General features: G+C 46.9%; 1 protein-coding gene and 1 non-coding gene across 2 annotated transcripts in view; both read right to left on the bottom strand.

Annotated features, from left to right (window-relative positions):
* Nucleotides 1-19,105, bottom strand: part of QARS1 (glutaminyl-tRNA synthetase 1) — a 296,102-nt gene that overhangs the window by 65,918 nt on the left and 211,079 nt on the right. Inside the window, exons 17-18 of the mRNA XM_085624343.1 lie at nucleotides 11,295-11,382; nucleotides 7,572-7,715 (exon numbers count right to left, since the gene is read on the bottom strand). Of these exons, the coding sequence (XP_085480469.1) occupies nucleotides 7,572-7,715; nucleotides 11,295-11,382 (232 nt within the window). The remainder of the gene's footprint in view (nucleotides 1-7,571; nucleotides 7,716-11,294; nucleotides 11,383-19,105) is intronic.
* On the bottom strand, nucleotides 11,476-11,606 carry LOC146797335 (small nucleolar RNA SNORA14). The gene has a single exon (XR_014969325.1). It is a non-coding gene; the product is annotated as a small nucleolar RNA SNORA14 (small nucleolar RNA).

Here is a 19,105-nt window from a genome sequence, read left to right as displayed (position 1 = left end):
CGATGTCTTTGGTTCCATCGTTGATGATCTACTCGAGAACGCACTCGACAAAAATACTTGGCGCCGAACGAAAACAATACCGACGAATTTAAAGGCCTAAATACTCAAAGAGCTAAGATTAGGACATCCGAACCCAATGGCGGAAAAAAACAATCCAAGGATGGAGGGGATGCCCATGCGCACTGTAGTCCAGGGGAGGAGCCACCTATCTCGTGATACTTCGAAGACTCTTCCAGGACAACAATGTGCAATCATCCGGACCCAACACTAGGCGGCGATCTATGCACAGATATGAATTCAGCAGCCCACATGCCTCGAACATAACAGTCTAATGCAGTGAGCATAAAAAGCCTTCCTTGGACTGACTATCCAAACGTTTTTAGGGTAAGAATCTTCACTGTCTTTTTTGCTAAAGTTATGCAGGGTCTTTAGAACCATGATTGGCTGAAGACCTGGATTACGTTTTTTTTAAATACCGACAGTACCCCTTGAACATAGCACAGCGATCATCTAGCATCTTCAAACTTCGATGATCGCAACAGCCATTTTGAAGGAGGATTTATTAAAGTTCATGAGGCAATGAACAGCTTTCAATGTTTGGTGCCAAGTTCAGTTTTTCTCTAGAAGAGGGCAGGCTCTGAGAGCATTTGCGTTTTAATACTTGGTGGGTCAAAAATGGATCCACTCGATTACAGCTACCTCATAATTGCAGGTATTGTGAACAGGTAAATAGAATGGTTTGCAGTTTGAGGGTGCACAGTGGAACTCCCTGTTAATGTGCTACCTTCAGATGGAGGAGAATAAGGTAATGGAGCGGTAGCTGAAAAAGTCATGAGTTGCAGAACTTCCAAAGACCAATAAGCGACCGCAAGAATCAGACGTATGAGCACCAATGAAAGCGGTGTATACAATGCAAAGAGCTGATGGGTCCTTATCAAGGAGGAGGGCGCAACTGAGGTCTACGATTAATTCAGCTTCTTAGAAGCCAACATAGTCAACGATCAACAAGGGTTTAGGCTCTACAGATATTCTTTCAACGTCAATGACAACTTGCCTGTCCCAGAAGGAATATGCTACTTACCAGTATGCATCTGTTCTTGGCATGTAGAGCTGCAGAGTTGTACACTTAGCATAGATCGCCATCTGGTGTTGGGCCCGGATGTTTGCAGTTTGTTTTTCTTCTTGGACAGTCTTTGGAAGTCACGAGTTTGGTGACTCCTCCTTCGGTCCGTACTGCGCATGGGCTTCGGCTCAATCCTCAGATTGTTTTTCGCCAACAGGGAAATGATGGAGCTTAGTAATAACAGTGAGAAACCCATGTGTGTTGTATCTAAATAAGATGTACTGGAACGGATACAGGTAGCCGGGGAGGCGGGTGGGCGTGTACAACTCTGCAGCTCTACATGCCAAGAACAGATGCATACTGGTAAGTAGCATATTCCGTTCGAGGCATATGAGCTGCAGATTGTACACTTAGCATAGATTATATAGCAGTACCCAACCTTAGCGGCGACCACCGGTATCCGTTGCAGTGGTTTGAAATAGTGTCTTTAGTACAGCCTGGCCCACTCTAGCTGGCTGCTTGGAATGCACATCTACACAGTAATGTTTTGTGAAGGTGTGCGGTGTAGACCATGTGGCTGCTTTGCAGATGTCATCTAAGGGTATATTCCCTAGAAAGGCCATAGAAGCCCCTAACTTTCTTGTAGAATGGGCTTTAGGCGGAACAGATGTTCTTTTTGCCTTTTGATAGCAAATTTGTATGCATTTTACAATCCACCTAGCTATCCCTGATTTAGAAATGGGGTTGCCTTTATGTGGTGGAGAGAAGGAGACGAACAATTGTTTAGTCTTCCTGAAGGGTTGCGTTCTTTGTATGTAGTATAGCAAGGCCCTTTTTACATCGAGTGTGTGTAAGGCCCTTTCTGCAACAGATTGAGGTTGCGAGAAGAAGACAGGTAATTCCACCGATTGATTGAGATGGAAGGGGGAAATGACCTTGGGCAGGAACTTCGGATTTAAGCGAAGTATGACCTTGCTGTGATGTATTTGTATGAAGGGTTCCTGTATAGTGAACGCTTGTATTTCACCAACCCTTCTAAGGGAAGTGATAGCTACGAGAAAAGCTGTTTTCCAGGTGAGAAACTGTAGCTCGCATTTATGCATTGGTTCGAAGGGCGGACCCATTAGTCGTGTAAGAACTAAATTTAGATTCCATACAGGGGAAGGTGGTGCCCTGGGAGGAATTACTCGTTTAAGGCCTTCCATGAAGGCTTTAATAGCGGGCACTCTGAAGAGTGATAAATGCTGTCTGTTTTGTAGATAAGCAGCGATCGCTGCTAGGTGTAGGCGTATGGATGAATATGCCAGGTTACACCTGTGAAGATGGAGCAGATAGCATATGATGTGCTGTATGGATGCATCTAAAGGGTTGATTGTATTGTTACGGCAGTAAATTACAAATCTTTTCCACTTTGCGGCAAAGCATGCTCTAGTGGTAGGACGTCTGGCTTCCATGATGATGTTCATGCAATCAGGGGGAAGGTTAAGGTATCCGAATTCTAGGATTTCAGGAGCCAGATCGCCAGGTTGAGCTGAGCTGGGTCCGGGTGCCTGATTTCTCCATGGTTCTGGGTTAGGAGGCATGGGGATAGGTGCAGTTTTTGATGTGGTACCACTGATAGTTGTAGTAGTGTGGTGTACCACGGCTGCCTGGCCCACGTCGGAGCTACTAGAATGAGTGTGAGGGAGTGTTGTTGTAGCTTCCTTACCACTAATGGAATTAGTGGGAGAGGTGGAAAGGCGTATGCAAATCTGCCTGACCAGTTCATCCATATCGCATTGCCCTTGGACAATGGGTGTGGGTATCTGGCGGCGAAGCTTGGGCATTTTTTGTTTTCGTGGGTGGCGAAGAGGTCTATCTGAGGATGCCCCCACTGTTGGAAGAATGGCTGAAGAACTTGTGGATGCAGTTCCCATTCGTGTAGTTGTTGCGTTTGTCTGCTGAGCAGATCTGCCATGGTGTTTTGTACGCCTGGAACGTGCTGTGCCAGGAGAAAGATGTTTTGGGGAATTGCCCATCTCCATATGCTCTGGGCTAAGCGGGAGAGCTGGGGAGAGTACCCCCCCCCCCCCTGTTTTTGGATATAATACATTGCAGTCATGTTGTCTGTGCGAATGAGGACTGCTTTGCCCGAAATCTGTTTTTGGAAAGATTTTAGGGCTAGAAAGATCGCCAAGAGCTCCAGATGGTTGATGTGGAGCGATTTTTGCTGTGGCGTCCATAGACCTTGCATTGTGAGGTGTAGGAGGTGCGCTCCCCAGCCGGAGAGCGATGCGTCCGCTGTTAGAATCACCTGAGGAACCGGGTCCAGGAACGGACGCCCTTTGGAAAGGTTTGTGGTGTTCCACCACTGCAGAGAGTGATGTGTGCGGCCGTCCAACACCAGATCCGTCAGCTGACCCTGGGCCTGGTTCCACTGTTGTGCTAGGCACTCTTGAAGTGGACGCATGTGGAGTCTTGCATGGGGCACTATGAAAATGCAAGACGCCATCATTCCTATGAGCTTCATGAACACTCTTGCTGGAAGAGAGTGTTGGGGAAGGAATGTTTTGCGTAAGGCTTGAATGCTTGTGATTCTGGCTGAGTTTGGATAGGCAATACCTTTGGAGGTGTCTATAGTGGCCCCGAGATATTGCTTTGTGTGAGATGGTATGAGGTGGGACTTTTGGTAGTTCACCGTGAAGCCTAGCTGGTGGAGCAGTTGGATGGTGCTGTTTGTATGCTGCACGCATTGGTGGTAGGACGCGGCTTTTATCAGCCAGTCGTCTAAGTAAGGGAAGACGTGAATGTGTTGACGTCTGAGGTGTGCTGCTACTACCGCTAGGCATTTGGTAAACACCCGTGGTGCGGTGGTGACCCCGAAGGGGAGAACCGTGAATTGGTAATGTTGCCCGTCCACCACGAACCTGAGGTATTTCCTGTGAGAGGGGTGTATTGGAATGTGAAAGTATGCGTCTTTCAGATCCAAGGTTGTGAGAAAGTCTCCCTGACAGAGGAGCGGGAGGACTTGTTGTAGGGTGACCATGTGGAAATGGTCTGAATGTATGTAGGCATTTAGAGGCCGGAGGTCCAGAATGGGCCTGAGGGTCCCGTCTTTCTTTGGTATTAAGAAATATAGGGAGTAAACCCCTAGATTTTGCTGATTGATGGGGACCTGCTCTATAGCGTGTTTTTGAAGGAGGGAGAGTACCTCCTGTTTGAGCAATGTGGAATGTTCTTGAGACATTGGACGGTGCCTTGGTGGGATATTGGGTGGGGTAGATGTTAGCTCGAGACAGTACCCTGACCGAATGATTTGGGTTACCCATTTGTCCGATGTTATGGACTCCCATGCGTGGATAAAGTTTTGTAGTCTGCCCCCGACCGGGGTGGAATGGTCTGGGGGGAGCGGAGGGAAGTCATTGTGTGGGCGGGGTGGCAGAACGGGTGGTGTTAGTTTTGCCCCTGCCCTTATTGTTGTTGCCTCTGTAACCACCCCTTTGGTTGCCCTTTGAAAAGGTATTTTGAGGAGGGGATTTGTAGGAGGTAGAGGTGCTATCGGTGGAGAAGCCTCTGCCTGTGCCACGAAAGGAGGAGCGTCGAAAGGAACGTTTAGAGGCTTGTGTTTGGAGTGCCCCCATAGACTTTGCTGTGTCTGTGTCCTTTTTCATCTTTTCCAACGCTTCGTCTACCTTGGGCCCAAAGAGAGTTTGTTGGTCAAAGGGGTGATTGAGTATGGACGCCTGGACTTTAGGCTTAAACCCTGAGATCCTGAGCCAGGCATGGCGACGAAGCAGGACACTGGTATTTATGGCTCTAGAAGCAGTGTCGGCTGCAGAGGGCACACTTAATGGAGGTGTTTGTAATTAGCTTACCCTCCTGTATTAGCTCATGAGCCCTACGCTTGTGTTTCTCGGGAAGGTGCTGCATAAGAGCCTCAAGTTCGTCGTAGTGTGCTCTGTCATAGCGCGCAAGTAGCGCTTGTGTGTTTGCAATGCGCCACATGTTTGCAGCTTGAGAGGCGGTGCGTTTGCCAGACACGTCTAGGAGTTTGGATTCCTTGTCTGGCGGTGGGGCTTCTCCTGAGGACTGGGAGTTAGCCCGCTTTCTAGCTGTAGAGACAACTAGGGAATCTAAGGGAGCAGGGCCCTTAATGTATGCAGGGTCTGTGGGTGCCGCCTTGTACTTTTTCTCTATTCTAGGGTTTAGTACCCTGGCCCTGACAGGGTCTTTGAACACCTCTGCGGCATGCTTGGTGACACCCTTAAGCATGGGTAAAATAGATGTGGATTTGTCCTGTATGTCAAATGTATCCAGTAAGAAGTCGTCTTCCACTGGTTCAGTGTGCATGTCCACCCCATGGTAGTGTGCTGCTCTCTGCACTAAATGATGAAACCCTAAGGAGTCCTCTGGAGGAGACGGCCTGGATGGGTAAAGGTCGTCCTGAGGTATATCGGGTACATCAGGGTTATTGTAATCCTCCCATGGGTCTGGGGTCCCCGGTGGAGTGGGATCCATTGGGGCGTCCGCCGGGTAATTGTCCGGGTCCCCGTCATCCGGATCTGGGGACGGGGTCGGAGAGTAATGAGGTAAAGGTGGCGGAGACCTGGGAGGGGGAGGGGGTGGAGGAGGTGGAGGAGGTAGGGGAGGCGGTAGTGGGGAGGGCACTCTGAGGGGAGAAGTAGCAGAGTCCTTCCGTTTGGGCGGTGGAGGAGGAGCCGGAGTATCAAGGCGTCTTTTCTTGATGATTAAAGTCAATAGCCCAGTCTTTGGATCTTTGGACAGAGTCTTTTGTAAAGGGTCTGGTGTAAACAGAGCCAATGGTGCCGAATCGTCCGTCGGCACCGGTGATTTCGGAACCGAGGGCTTCGATGGTTTCTGTGCGCCATGCTTTTTTGGGGCCTCCGGTTTTTTCGGCGTCGAAGGAGTTTTCGGCGCCGGAGCGTCGGTGCCGACAGATTTGTGTTTGTGTTTGGTCGGCACCGAGAGTCCAGGCTTCGGCACTGGTTGCTTCGGAGTCGAGCTGGATATTACTTTCTTCGGTGCCGGATGCTGTTTTTCGGCACCGGGCGTCGGCTGGCTCGATCCCGAGCTGCCGTGAGACTTTGGAGGCTTCGACACCGGGCCCGAAGGTGGGGTGATAGAAGCTTTGGTCTTGGTTTTGCCCAGGCCGGCAGGCGAGGGAGTAACCTGAGTCTCTTTGGTTTTGGGCGCGGGGGTGGGAGGGGGCACAGTACTCACGACCCGCTGCGCCGGTGTGATGTCCTCCACGTCGGAGTCGTCGGCCTCGGAAGCGCGGACGACGTCTTCCTCCTGCTGGGTGTGTATTTGCCCCGAAGCTTCGGCGCCGTCTCCGAAGATGTCCGGTGGAGCTGCAGACGATGAGTGCGCCATGGTGCGTCGAGCTTTTCGATCCCGGATGGTTTTCTTCGATCGAAAAGACTTACAGGCGGGGCAGTCTCTGGCCTCGTGTTCTGGAGAGAGGCAAAGATTACACACCTGATGGAGGTCGGTGTGGGGAAATTTAGACCCACATTTTGGCACTTTTTGAACGGAGTCCTTTCCATCGGCCGGGACCGGAGTCGAGGAGGGCCCGAAGGCCGGTGCCGATGTACGGGATGGAGAAAGTGCCGCTTCGAGAAATGAAGATGATGAAGAAACTCGAAGAAACGAGGATTTTCCGTCGAGGCTGGAACCGTAGAAGTTCGAAGCCGGAGCACGAAGTATCACATCCGAGCCCGATGGCGGAAAAAAACAATCTGAGGATGGAGCCGAAGCCCATGCGCAGTACGGACCGAAGGAGGAGTCACCAAACTCGTGACTTCCAAAGACTGTCCAAGAAGAAAAACAAACTGCAAACATCCGGGCCCAACACCAGATGGCGATCTATGCTAAGTGTACAATCTGCAGCTCATATGCCTCGAACAGATGTTTTTCCCCCTCTTTAAAACCACTTTGGGAGGAATTCTGGAATCCCCAGATGCTTTCAATAGGACACCTTCATGCAAGAACTTGGAGGGACATTTGGCAAGAAATCATCTCTTAATAAGGGGGCATCCTAAGGAGAAGGGCTGTGACATTTTTCTGCTTCGACGCTCCTTTACCGGTTACGTAAAGGTTTTGAAGGGAAAGTCTTGTAAATGTACTAGTGCACAAACGTATGCTTAGGGTCGAAGGAGTGGATGTGCAGTAGCCCTTGAAGGGAGACAGTTCTCATTTATAGGAGTGTCTAATATGTCAAATTATCCAAGCAGCAGAAAGTACATGATGTGGCAAGGCAGTGTCGTGATGAAACTAGTGAATCTGGAGTTTGTAGAGCTCCCCTGAGAGGCCGGAGCTATGAAACTAGAGGGACCGAGTGGAGATGGTAATTCAGTTGGTGGGGGGGTAAATGGGGGCTTACCATATTGTCACTTCTTGAGAGCAAACACTTCAGTTATCCTAGGAATTTCTCATTTCAGAACCTAACATTCAAAAACCTACATGCAGAAATAGGGAACACGTCTGTCATGAACAGAAGGACACTCGCCTCTGCAGCAGGAAAATTTGTGATGGTGACTTTCAGCGGCTCTAGTACGGCCATGACCCTAGGGGCTGTTTCGTTCAGTACATCTCGCACACACGCCTCCAGAAGATGTGGCTCCATCGTCGTCTGAGCCACAGTGACCCCAACCTAGAGAAAGGAAGAGAATACAATTCAACAGCAGTGGCAAGCAATCAGTATTACTGCTGGTCTGGCAAACAAAGCAATGCTCTGTTAAATCGACGAGAGTGTCAACAGTTCAACTGCTACACAATAAAACTCAAGGACCTTGGGTTTTTAGAATGGGGTAGTTATTTATATTAGTGATAACCCTGCATGAGTATAAATCTCTCATTCATCGTTGGACCCAAATCTTCTCTTTTCCCACCAATGACCGTGGGGCAATATTCAAATCATTGGACACAAGAATTTCATGCTGGAGAAGGGAAAGCCATTCATCTGTAACGGTTTCTAGCACAGACATTTTTCATCAGATGCAAAGCTCTGAACATCCTCGTCCAACCATCAAGGAAGACTGGTACGAACACATCTGAAGTCAGTGTTAACACTCGTACCTTGTGCCCCCTGCCCGGGCTTCCCTTCATGTACAAGCATCCTCCGCACATCCCACCTTTCATTCTATATTCAGAAACCATCTATGCATTAGTAGAGCTGGGGATGGAGCAGGGAGGGCATTATCCTTCCAGTAGAGCTTAGAGATTGACAGTTACACAAATGCATATTATTCTTCAGGTACTCAAACTCAACAGTGAATAAACTGTTTGAGTTTAACATCACTTTATTAAGAAGTTATCCGGCATTTAAATATAGTTTCAGTCAACACGTTTCACAGTCACCAAGATTGCAACTCACAGCAACTTATCACAACATAAAATGTACCCTTCCCAAAATGCACGGTAACCTCAAGGATCACTGGCCAATGAGGCCAAATAAATCGTGTTTTTACACCTTAACACCACATCGTATGGCGCACCGGATGTGCAACGCTTCAGCAAATTTTGAAAAATTCACTCTTTTTTGGCTTAAAATCATAAGTTTCAGCAGAAGTGTAGAATGACTCAGTTCTTTTAAATCACTGCTGTAATGAGTGATGGAATGTGGAAAAGGGTGGGAAATAGGTGATGGCTGGAATCCAGCTGTGCCTTGGTTGATAACTAATATAACCCATTTGGATGATTTTCAAGGGGAAACTGGAGGAACTGAGGGTGAAATGGGGAAAGGGAAACCCCGTCTAGTGATGGACATAGTGAGGAAGGGAACAATACTGGTAAACTTCGCTCTCGAACATGGGTGTCATCAGAACCATAAACTAGAAATACATCTGTTAATTTCCGAAGATGGATACGAGTGATGAGGCACGGTACACAGTCGGCGTCCACTGGTACTGTCCCAGTGAGGGTGGCTGGTTGTCACCCTGGGAGTCCGAAGGAGAGCTAGGCTCTGGGCTGAAGCGGGCTGGTTGTCCTACAGACACTGAGGCGCCCGCTTCTTCTACTATGTCTGCATTGGAGATGTTGGGGGGAGTTGTTGTCTTGTCTCTGAGCCCTCTTGCTGTGGGCAAGCCGCCAGTCGCATTGGTAAGCGAAGGGTATTCTTGGACCCGAACGAGAGGCAGGCGAACAGGAGGTTTTGTTGTGCTTCAGCAACAGGTAAAGGCTGCAGACAATGTGGTGATCTTGCCACGAGTATTTGGAGAGGCACTGTGGACAATACTGAAAGGGTGTACATTCCATCAGGTTTTGCACATTTTAGAAGCTGGTGGCCAAGTAGAAAGGCCAAGGGGGGCAAAGCACCAATGAGTCGACAACTATCCCAGGGCGGATCTGAAGGCACAGAATCGGAAAGCTGCAAAGGCGACTGTTTCAAGCTAACAAGAGTGAAAACACCGGTAGGCCCCAACGAATGCCACACAGCGTTGACTCCAAGCTTCACTGACACACACCCTAACCTGATGGTGGCAGAAAACAATCTAACAATGAAAATGATGATCATGAGCAATACCAATCGTAGGAGTCACGACACCTCATGACTTGAAAGACTTCAAAGAAAAACAAGTTGTACGCATCTAAGTGAAAGAGTAGATGGCAGGAGAGAATGCAGAGCATGTGTATCTACAGCTACACATGCCTCAAACATTTTTATTCCCAAGCTCTTGAGATGAGGTGGCATGAAAAAGTCACTGCTTTAAATGTCAGTGACCGAATTGATGAAGAATCACTGAATTTACAAAAAACACCTTACAAGCCAAGAGAAAGTAGAGCCCGTTACTGCCATCCACTAACCTGATATCATTGCTGTACATTTTCAAATTCTTCCAAATTAAATTCATACCCTCCTGTATACCCATCATGCATCATTAAAACAGATGCAAGGACAGAAATATCCTCAAATAAGAGTAGGACCTCAGCCTGATCAGCACTGGTGCAAAATGAAATATACCGTAATTGGAGGCTATATGATGCAAGACGGACGAGAGTGGTGAGCCAAGTTGTACTCCGTAATCAAAAGGTTTTCCAGGAGAGGGGAAAAAGGGGATGCAATTTTGAATGGGAGTAGCCAGTAGGAAAGGACTTCATGAACAAAAGGCTGGACTTGCCAGCATATGCAATTATGGGCGACTGACCTAGATTATCTTGGCCTTAATATGTTAAAATGTTGCAAAACATCATACTCTAGAGGCCTGGCCTACTCCACCATTTATCTCTGCCCAGCTTACATCCTACTCTACTGCTGTCCCTTCTCTTATGAACCCTTTCTACTGCTTAAGGCCTCTCGCTCAAAGTTCTCCATTCACTGTCCTCAAATGCATTCTCTCTACCTTGATGTTCCACTTCACCCTTCCACACCCTCTCCTTGAAAGTCCTTGGTCCAACTTCCTGGCATTCCATCTCTACCTATCCACACAACTAATTTACTTCTACCCCAACTCTTCACATCTCTTGACTCTTTTCGACTCAAGGTCATCCCAACTCTGGTTTTTCAACCATTACAAATGTCCTAAACCATCTCCCTCATAGTTCACTTCCTGCCTAATCACGTGAAACCTTCCTTTGCCTTTCACTCACCCAAAACATTTGGCTGCTGTGTTGTCATTTTATTCTCGGTTCGCTTTTCTCCATGCGCCACATTGGGACTGGCTTTCACCGTTATTATCTATTCAACGTTTTGCCTTCTTTGGTTACTTCTTCGTTCTAAATAAGGGATTAGCTCAACCATGCATGTTGTTAGCCAGAGCTGTGGAACTTACCACAATAATGGAATAATAAAGGGGAATGTCAGTCCTCTTTGTAAACAATGAATGACCCTACCTGCTGGTCCTTAGGCATTCAACACAACAGATCTACGGACACTGCATCAGTGCACGTTATTGCCCTCGCCTAAAACCCTACCATTGCTATACAAATAAATATGAGACACCAGGGAGTTTGTTTAGATTTAAAAAATAGTGGCTAGTTCTACTTTGCTTCAGATTGTTTTTAACACAGTCTATTTGTAGGACCCTGCCTAGGCTTTTTGAATTTGACTTTTTTTTTTTTATATCAAATCGTATAAAGTGAGCAGAGAAAATGGTTTTATGTTTTTTTGACCAGTTATACCAGGTCTCCAGACAATGATATCTTCGCAGACAAGCATCACATGCAAGTGTAGGTTTCAGTTCAAGGCATCTTTCCAGACATGCTCTGTTCATGCGAGTGACAAACATTTTACCCTTGCACAGAAGTTATTTATAGCCTCGGGTGGAAATCCTCGACGCCGTAGAGCTGTGAGTGTGAACAGCCGGGGGTCATCCCAGTCCCTGAAAACAAAGACAAGCCTTGGTCAGTGAAAATTACTAGCAGACGTTTCTAAAAAACAGATGGTGGAAAGCCACGGCAGGGATATAGCCAGAACTTGTGTGAGAGGTGAAATAGCACAAAAACACAGCAGTCATTGCACGTTGGAGGTCTCACTTCACTCTGGCATCCCTTCTTGTCTCTGCAACCATGAAGAGGCGATCACAGAGGGGTTTTAGGAATGCACTGAAGGCTAGGTTGACAAATGTAGTATTAAATCCCTTCGTCAGCTACCTTATTTACCCTGCACTGTGTGTGCACGCATACATGCACGCCTTTTGTAAATGTGTGGGTTTATGTAAAACCTGCTGGTCACTGGATAAACTTGGCAGGATACACTTTGTTTTTCATCTTTCAAGGTCGATAAAATTAATACCATTAATATGTTGAGTAATATGGCTATAATTTAGAGACACGATTTGTCTATGGTGTGCATTCTATAAAAGCGCATAGGGTTTTGCTAATGTGTCTTACTTTCCTAATGAGGTCACGGATTTGCTTCACCAGACCAATATTGCTCAGCTAGTTGTAACTCCAAACAGCTCTTCATATGTACTCAAAATGGAGGCATAAAAACAATGTTTGATACTAGCTCAAGTAATATAGTTCATTTAGAGTAGCAGTTTATGGTTTCTATAATCAAAATTCTTCTACCAAATGTTCATGAAACAGATTTACTGGCTTTAATCTCAGAGGAAGGTATTTAGAGTGGGGAGAATTTGACGAGACTAAATTATAAACAGGAAACAGATGTGCAGGAATAAGAGAATGTGCTTGTGTGGTGGGACGGCTGAAAATTCAAGGGACAAGTAATTCCAATGGACCTTTACAAGTAAGGAGATCCGGCATTCCATGCATGCATGCCAATAGAGGCGTATAGAGATGTACGTTAGACCTACCTTCTATGCGTGCATGCCAATAGAGGCGTATAGAGATGCCTGCTAGACCTACCTTCTATGCATGCATGCCAATAGAGGCGTATAGAGATACATGCTAGACCTACCTTCTATGCATGCATGCCAATAGAGGCATATAGAGATGCCTGCTAGACCTACCTTCTATGCATTCATGCCAATAGAGGCGTGTGGAGATGCCGGCTAGACCTACCTTCTATGCATGCATGCCAATAGAGGCATAAAGAGATGCCTGCTAGACCTACCTTCTATGTATGCATGCCAATAGAGGCATATAGAGATGCCTGCTAGACCTACCTTCTATGTATGCATGCCAATAGAGGCGTGTGGAGATGCCTGCTAGACCTACCTTCTATGCATGCATGCCAATAGAGGCGTATATAGAGGTTTATGCTAAACCTACCTTCTATGTATGCATGCATGCATGCCAATAGAGGCATAAAGAGATGCCTGCTAGACCTACCTTCTATGCATGCATGCCAATAGAGATGCCTGCTAGCCCTACCTTCTATGCATGCATGCATGCCAATAGAGGCGTATAGAAATGCCTGCTAGACCTACCTTCTGAATGTGTAAAAGGCAGGAAGGGATATTCTGCACCCTAACTTTAACAGCTCTCATTTTTTGAAGATGTAGTGGATAAATCTATCCACTTGGATGCACAGTTGGCCAAAGTAAGAGGCCCAGGGTGCCTCTGGCAAAATTAACACTACTTGGGAAGGACAAGATATCCAAACTAAGACCTCTAGTTACAGATCACTAGGTTGAACTGCTTGAGGTACGGGTACCGGATTTGGCTGTGCTGCGGAGTAAGAAGTTCCGGTCTGATCGAAAGCTTTTCTTTTGGACTGATTGACATTTGCAGGAGTATTGAGAACCAGGGCCGTCTGGTGTACACTGGTGCCAATAGGATGAGGATCAACTCGACCTGCCTCATTCTTCTCACCACGTAAGGAGGCAGCAAAGCATAGGCAAATATCTCTGACTCGTTCATTCATAGTGCATTGCCTATGGACTGTGGGTGTTAATACATGGAGGCAAAGCGCGGGCATTTTTATAGTTTCTGGAATGGCGACGAGGTCGATGGCTTGGGCCCCCCACCTCTGGATTTACATGTGGAGGATTTGCGAGAGGAGTTCCCAGACTGACTTGTTAATGAGTCCTGATTAACAGGTCTGCAAAGTTGTCGACCCTCAAAAGGGTTTCCACTAGGAGACTAATGTTGTGTCAGATGGTCTAGTGACAGATTTATTATGCTAGGGAAGACAGCGGAGAGGAATGAGTGTCCGTTTCTGTATGTAATACATCCCTGTCATGCGGTCTGTCCTTAAAGGGCTACTTTTCTGTGGAAAAGTGAAAAGGCTTGGAGGGCTAGGTGAAGAGCCATGAGCTCTAGGCTGCTGATGGGCCTCCCCTGGTGAGGGGGGTCCAGATGACTTTGACAGCGTATCAGATGTGCGCCCTCCCAACGGGCGATTTATTGGTGGTAATGGTCAACTGCAGAAGATGGTCCAAGAGCGGACTGTCTAGCAACAAGTTATTGCTGTTCCACCACTGCAGAGACTGCCAAGTACCGGCCTTTATCAACAGTAGATCTTCCCACTGATTCTCCGCTAAGGACCACCGACTCAGAAGGCATTGTTGGAGTAGGTGCATGCGCACTCTTGCGTGCGGTACAATTGCTATACAAGATGCTATCATACTTAAGAGCTTCACAACAGTTCATACGGTTAACAGGAGTGTAGAGTTAAAGAGACGCAAAAGCTGTTGAAATACCATCACCCTCTGCTAGCTGGGCATGCTTTCCCCATAAAAGTGTTAAAATAGAGCTTGGGCGAGTCCGTATTTGACAGCCAATGCTCCCTTTCCAGAGCAGTCTCCCTACCCTTGCCATTATTGCATGGATAACTCCAATGTGAGTACCCTCCTACCTGACTCGTATGCATAGAAAGACGGCTGCTGGCACTTTAATGTTTGGACGACCAGCAGCCCTTGCCCATAGAATTATTTTTTGCGAGGAGTGCCCCTTGGGGTGGCATAATTCAGGGCACCCATAGACTTTGCAATCTTGGAATCTTTATTAATTTTCTCCAACAACTCATACTCTCGGGGCATAAGATGAAGTTTCACATCAAATTGTATGTTGACGGGTTGTTGCTGGGGATCTGGTTTAAGTCCAGAGAATCGAAGACATGGGTGCCTGTGCAGCAAGACACGGATATTCACATTGTGGGAGACCGTGTGCAAGACACAGAAGATAGTTGCACTGGAGACAATTTTCTCCTCTGCAACAAGTGCCTCACACCTTTTCTTGTAGAAGTGTTGTGCGAGTGCCTGTACCGCTTCTCATTGAAACCGGTCATACTTCAACTACAAACCCAACAAATTAGCAATGGGCTTTAGGTAGTTGCACCAACCGCAACACCTTTGTCATGGCGTTGAGGCATTTGCTTTCTTTAGCTGGTGGTTGGGCATCTCTTGTTACCTTGGACTTGTAGCATGAACCACAAGGGAGTTTAAGGGGACCTGACCTCCAATGTAGAGAGGGTCATTGGACGAAGGGTCTTTAAAACTGCCAGGGGCCCTCTTAAGCATGTCCAAGAACTGCACACTACATTCTGTCTTTGGTAGGGTCTCCACCAGAAAGTTGTCTTCATCTTCTAGGAAATGAATCTCGACTTAGTAGTGGTGAGATGCTCTGAATGACAGCATGATATGCCGTAGTATTCTTCAGCAGAGATAGTTTTGCCAGGCAGGACTGTAGATCCTAGTCGTCAGGAGGGTCAACATTCGACCCAGAAGTCATGCCTGTCTGCTAAACCAGTGGGCTGGTTCGATAGGTCTACCTCCCCGTATTGCTGCCTGGGTCAGAAGAGGAATGGACTGACCTTTCCAAAGATTCAGGAGTGGTGGTGAGTGTGACCATGGTGGTCGTGCATGCCTGGGTATGCAAGGCTGTGCAGGAGGGCTTGTTCCTGGTCGTTACACCTCTTGGGCATTGGGTGTCTAGGTACCTCGAAGGCAAACTTCTCCTCGAAGGTTAGGCCTCACTTTTTTTCTCTCAGTTGTAACGTGCTGGGTGGCTTTGCTTCAAGCAGTTTATCCAGAATCCTGCCGGTTTTGGGATGGATGAATAGGATAACGTCCCAGAGTGTCGGCTGAACCCCCAGGCTTCTAGAGGGCCCACCTCCTATTCGACATGGCGTGGGTCTTCGCTGAAGATGTTTTAGGTGTGCAATAATGACCCTTGCTACATTTTCAGGGATGCTCAGAGCTTTTCCCCATGGTACCTTGGTAAAGGCAAGGCAGAAGTTGCACAACAACCCATTATGATTAGGGGAGTGGCAGGGATTACAGTTGCATGTTCGTCCACCCAGGGACACTGGACAAAATTGGAAAGATGGGCATTCCATCTGCCAAAATTCTCCGTGGCAAAGTCTTCAGTGGTCGGAGAGGACTTGACTCATTGAAGGAAGGGCACCATTCAACCAGACATGCAGTTGATCAGTCGCTACTGAGCACAGAAGAGTAGTTTATCGTCAAGAAAAAAACCGAGTGCAGGGAGTGTCCTAGTTGCCAGAGTAAGACCGTTGTAGTTGGTCTTGGAGCCCTATCTAAACCGGTCTGAAAGCAACGGCAGAAAAAGAAATATAAGGTGGGGTCACTGCCTATGCGAATTGTGGATCAAGGAAGGAGTTGCATGGAATGTGTTAACCACGGATTAGGTCACTTTCATGCTTTTACTACGGATACTAAAATTAAAAGAGGCAGTTTCTAGCTCTCTTTAATCACGCTTTTTATCGGAATGACCTATTAATTGAAAAATAACTATCAAATCAAAGGAAAATGCTACTTACCCAGTATGCATCTGTTCTTGGCATATAGAGCTGTAGAGTCATACGCTGTGCATAGATCGCCATCTAGTGTTGGGTCCGGATGTTTGCACTTTGTTTTTTTTCGAAGAAGTCTTTCCAGTCACGAGGTAGGAGACTCCTCCTTTCGGTGTTAGTGCGCATGGGCATCGACTCCTTTGTTAGATTGTTATCCCGCAGAGGGTGATAATAGAGATAGTAAGAGTAGTAAAAGGAGATGTCCATGAATGCATGTATTTAAGTAAGATGTTACTGCAACAGGTATAGGTACCCGGGGAGACGGGTGGGCACATATGACTACAGCTCTATATACCAAGAACAGATGCATACTGGGTGAGTAGTATTTTCTGTTCGAGGCATATGAGCTGTAGATCATATGCTGTGCATAGACTATGTAGCAGTTATCTCCCAAAGTGGTGGCTAACCTGTATCTGTTGCAGTGGTCTGAAATAGTGTACGTAAAATTGCCTGGCACACTCTAGCTTGTTGTCTAACACATCAACACAATAATGTTTTGTGAATGTGTGCGGTGTAGACCATGTTGCAGCTTTGCATATGTCATCTATGGGTATATGTCGTAAGAATGCCATAGAAGCCCCCATTTGCGTGTAGTGAGCTCTAGGGGGAACTGTTAACATTTGTTTTGCTTTTGCATAGCATATTTGAATGCACTTGACTATCCACCGTGCAATATCTGATTTTGATATTGGATTGCCCTTGTGTGGTGGAGCAAAAGCGACAAAAGTGGATTTGTATTACGGAAAGGTTTTGTCCTTTCTATGTAATAAAATGACGCTCTCTTCACATCTAATGTGTGAAGGGCACTTTCTGCCACTGAATCTGGTTGAGGGAAGAACACAGGCAACTCAACAGATTGATTGATATGAAAAGCAGAAATGACTTTAGGATTAGGCCGAAGATCCACTTTATTTTGGTGCATTTGTAAAAAGGGTTCTTCTATAGCTAATGCCTGAAGGTCAGCCACTCTTCTGAGTGATGCGATATCAACGAGGAAAGCAACTTTCCATGTGAGAAACTGCAGTTCACATTTGTACAATGGCTCAAAGGGTGGGCCCATTAGTCTGGTGAGAAAAATATTGAGATTCCACACTGGAGCAGGTGGACGTCTCTGGGGAATGACTCTTTTGAGTCCCTCCATAAAGGCTTTGATAACATACTCTAAAAAGAGATAGATGTTGTCTATTCTGGAGGTATGCAGCTATTGCAGCCAGATGTAAACGTATGGATGTGTACACTATATTGAAACGTTGTAGATGTAGCAAATGTTTTGTACAGAAGCATCAAGCGGGTTGATGTGGTTATTACAGTATATCACAAACTGCTTCCACTTTGCTGCATAGCAGGCTCTCGTGGTAGGAACCCAGCCTCTTTGATAATATTCATTCAGTCAGGCGGTAGATTAAGATAGCCAAACTCAGACTTCAGGAGCCAGATTGAGTTGACTGGGGTCTGGATGTCTTAAGTCTCCATGGTTCTGTGTGAGGAGATTGGGTGTAAGACAGTTTTTGGGGAGGAATTACTGAGAGTTACAATAGGGTTGTGAACCAAGGCTGACGTGCCCATGTGGGAGCAACTAGGACTAGTGTCAGGGACGCTTGTTTGAGTTTCCGAACCACTAACAGAATGAGTGGGAGAGGCGGAAAAGCGTTAGCAAATATCCCTGACCGATTCATCCATAGTGCATTGCCTTTGGACAATGGGTGTGGATACCTGGACGCGAAGTTTGGGCATTTTGCGTTTAGATGTGTGGCGAACAGGTCTATGTGTGGGAATCCCCACATTTAGAAGAATGGGAGGAGAACTGGAGGGTGTATTCCCCATTTGTGGATTTGCTGTGTCAGATGACTGAGCAAATCCGCCATCTGATTGTCTATTCCTGGAAGGTGTTCTGCTAGGAGATATATTTTGTGATGTGTGGCCCATTTCCATATGGTCTGTGCTAGCTGTGACCGCTAGAGAGAGTGTCCCTCCCTGTTTTTGTATGTGGTACATGGCTGTCATGTTGTCTATACGAATTAGAACAGTCTTGCGTATTAGCTGAACTTGAAGTGCTTTCAGCGGCAGAAAAATTGCTAGCAGCTCTAGATTATTTATATGAAGCCGTTTCTGCTGCAAACTCCAAATGCCCTGAATTATGTGGTTTTGGAGATGCGCTCCCCAACCTGTCAGTGATGCATCTGCTGTCAGTACTATCTGTGGAACTGGGTCGCTGAAGGGCCGCACTTTTAAAAGGTTTTGTGTGTTTCACCACTGCAAAGAGCGATGGGTACAGCCATTGACCAACACTAGATCTGATAACGGACCGTGAGCTTGGTTCCACTGACGTGCTGAGCATTCCTGTAGGGGACGCATATGAAGTCTTGCATAGGGGACTATAAAAATGCAAGATGCCATCATTCCCAGCAACTGCATGAACACTCGAGCAGGTAAGGAGTGTTGAGGCTGAAACAGACATCAGGGTTTGTATATTCCGGACTCTGGCTGGAGTTGGGTATGCTCAAGCTTTTTGTGCGTTTATAGTAGCTCCTAGAAATGCTTGAGACGTGGATGGCTGGAGATCGGATTTTGACAGATTTACTGTGAATCCTAGCTCGTGGAGCAATTGCACAGTTTTTTGTGAGTGGAATAGACAGCTGTCGTGCGAGCTGGCCTTTATGAGCCAGTCGTCTAGGTATGGGAAGACATGAATAGGTTGTCTTCTTAGATGGTCTGCGACTACTGCCAAGCATTTTGTGAAAACCCTGGGTGGGGTTGTTACTCCGAATGGGAGGACTTTGAATTGATAGTGGTGACCTTCTACCACAAACCCGAGGTATTTGAGGTGTGCAGGGTGTATTGGAATATGAAAGTAAGCGTCCTTTAAATCCAGAGTGGAGAGA

Source organism: Triturus cristatus, chromosome 9, assembly GCF_964204655.1.
Source record: "Triturus cristatus chromosome 9, aTriCri1.1, whole genome shotgun sequence".
In the NCBI taxonomy this organism is placed as follows: Eukaryota; Metazoa; Chordata; class Amphibia; order Caudata; family Salamandridae; genus Triturus; species Triturus cristatus.
Note: the sequence above shows the minus strand (reverse complement) of the source record. Positions and strands in the feature narration are given on the sequence as shown.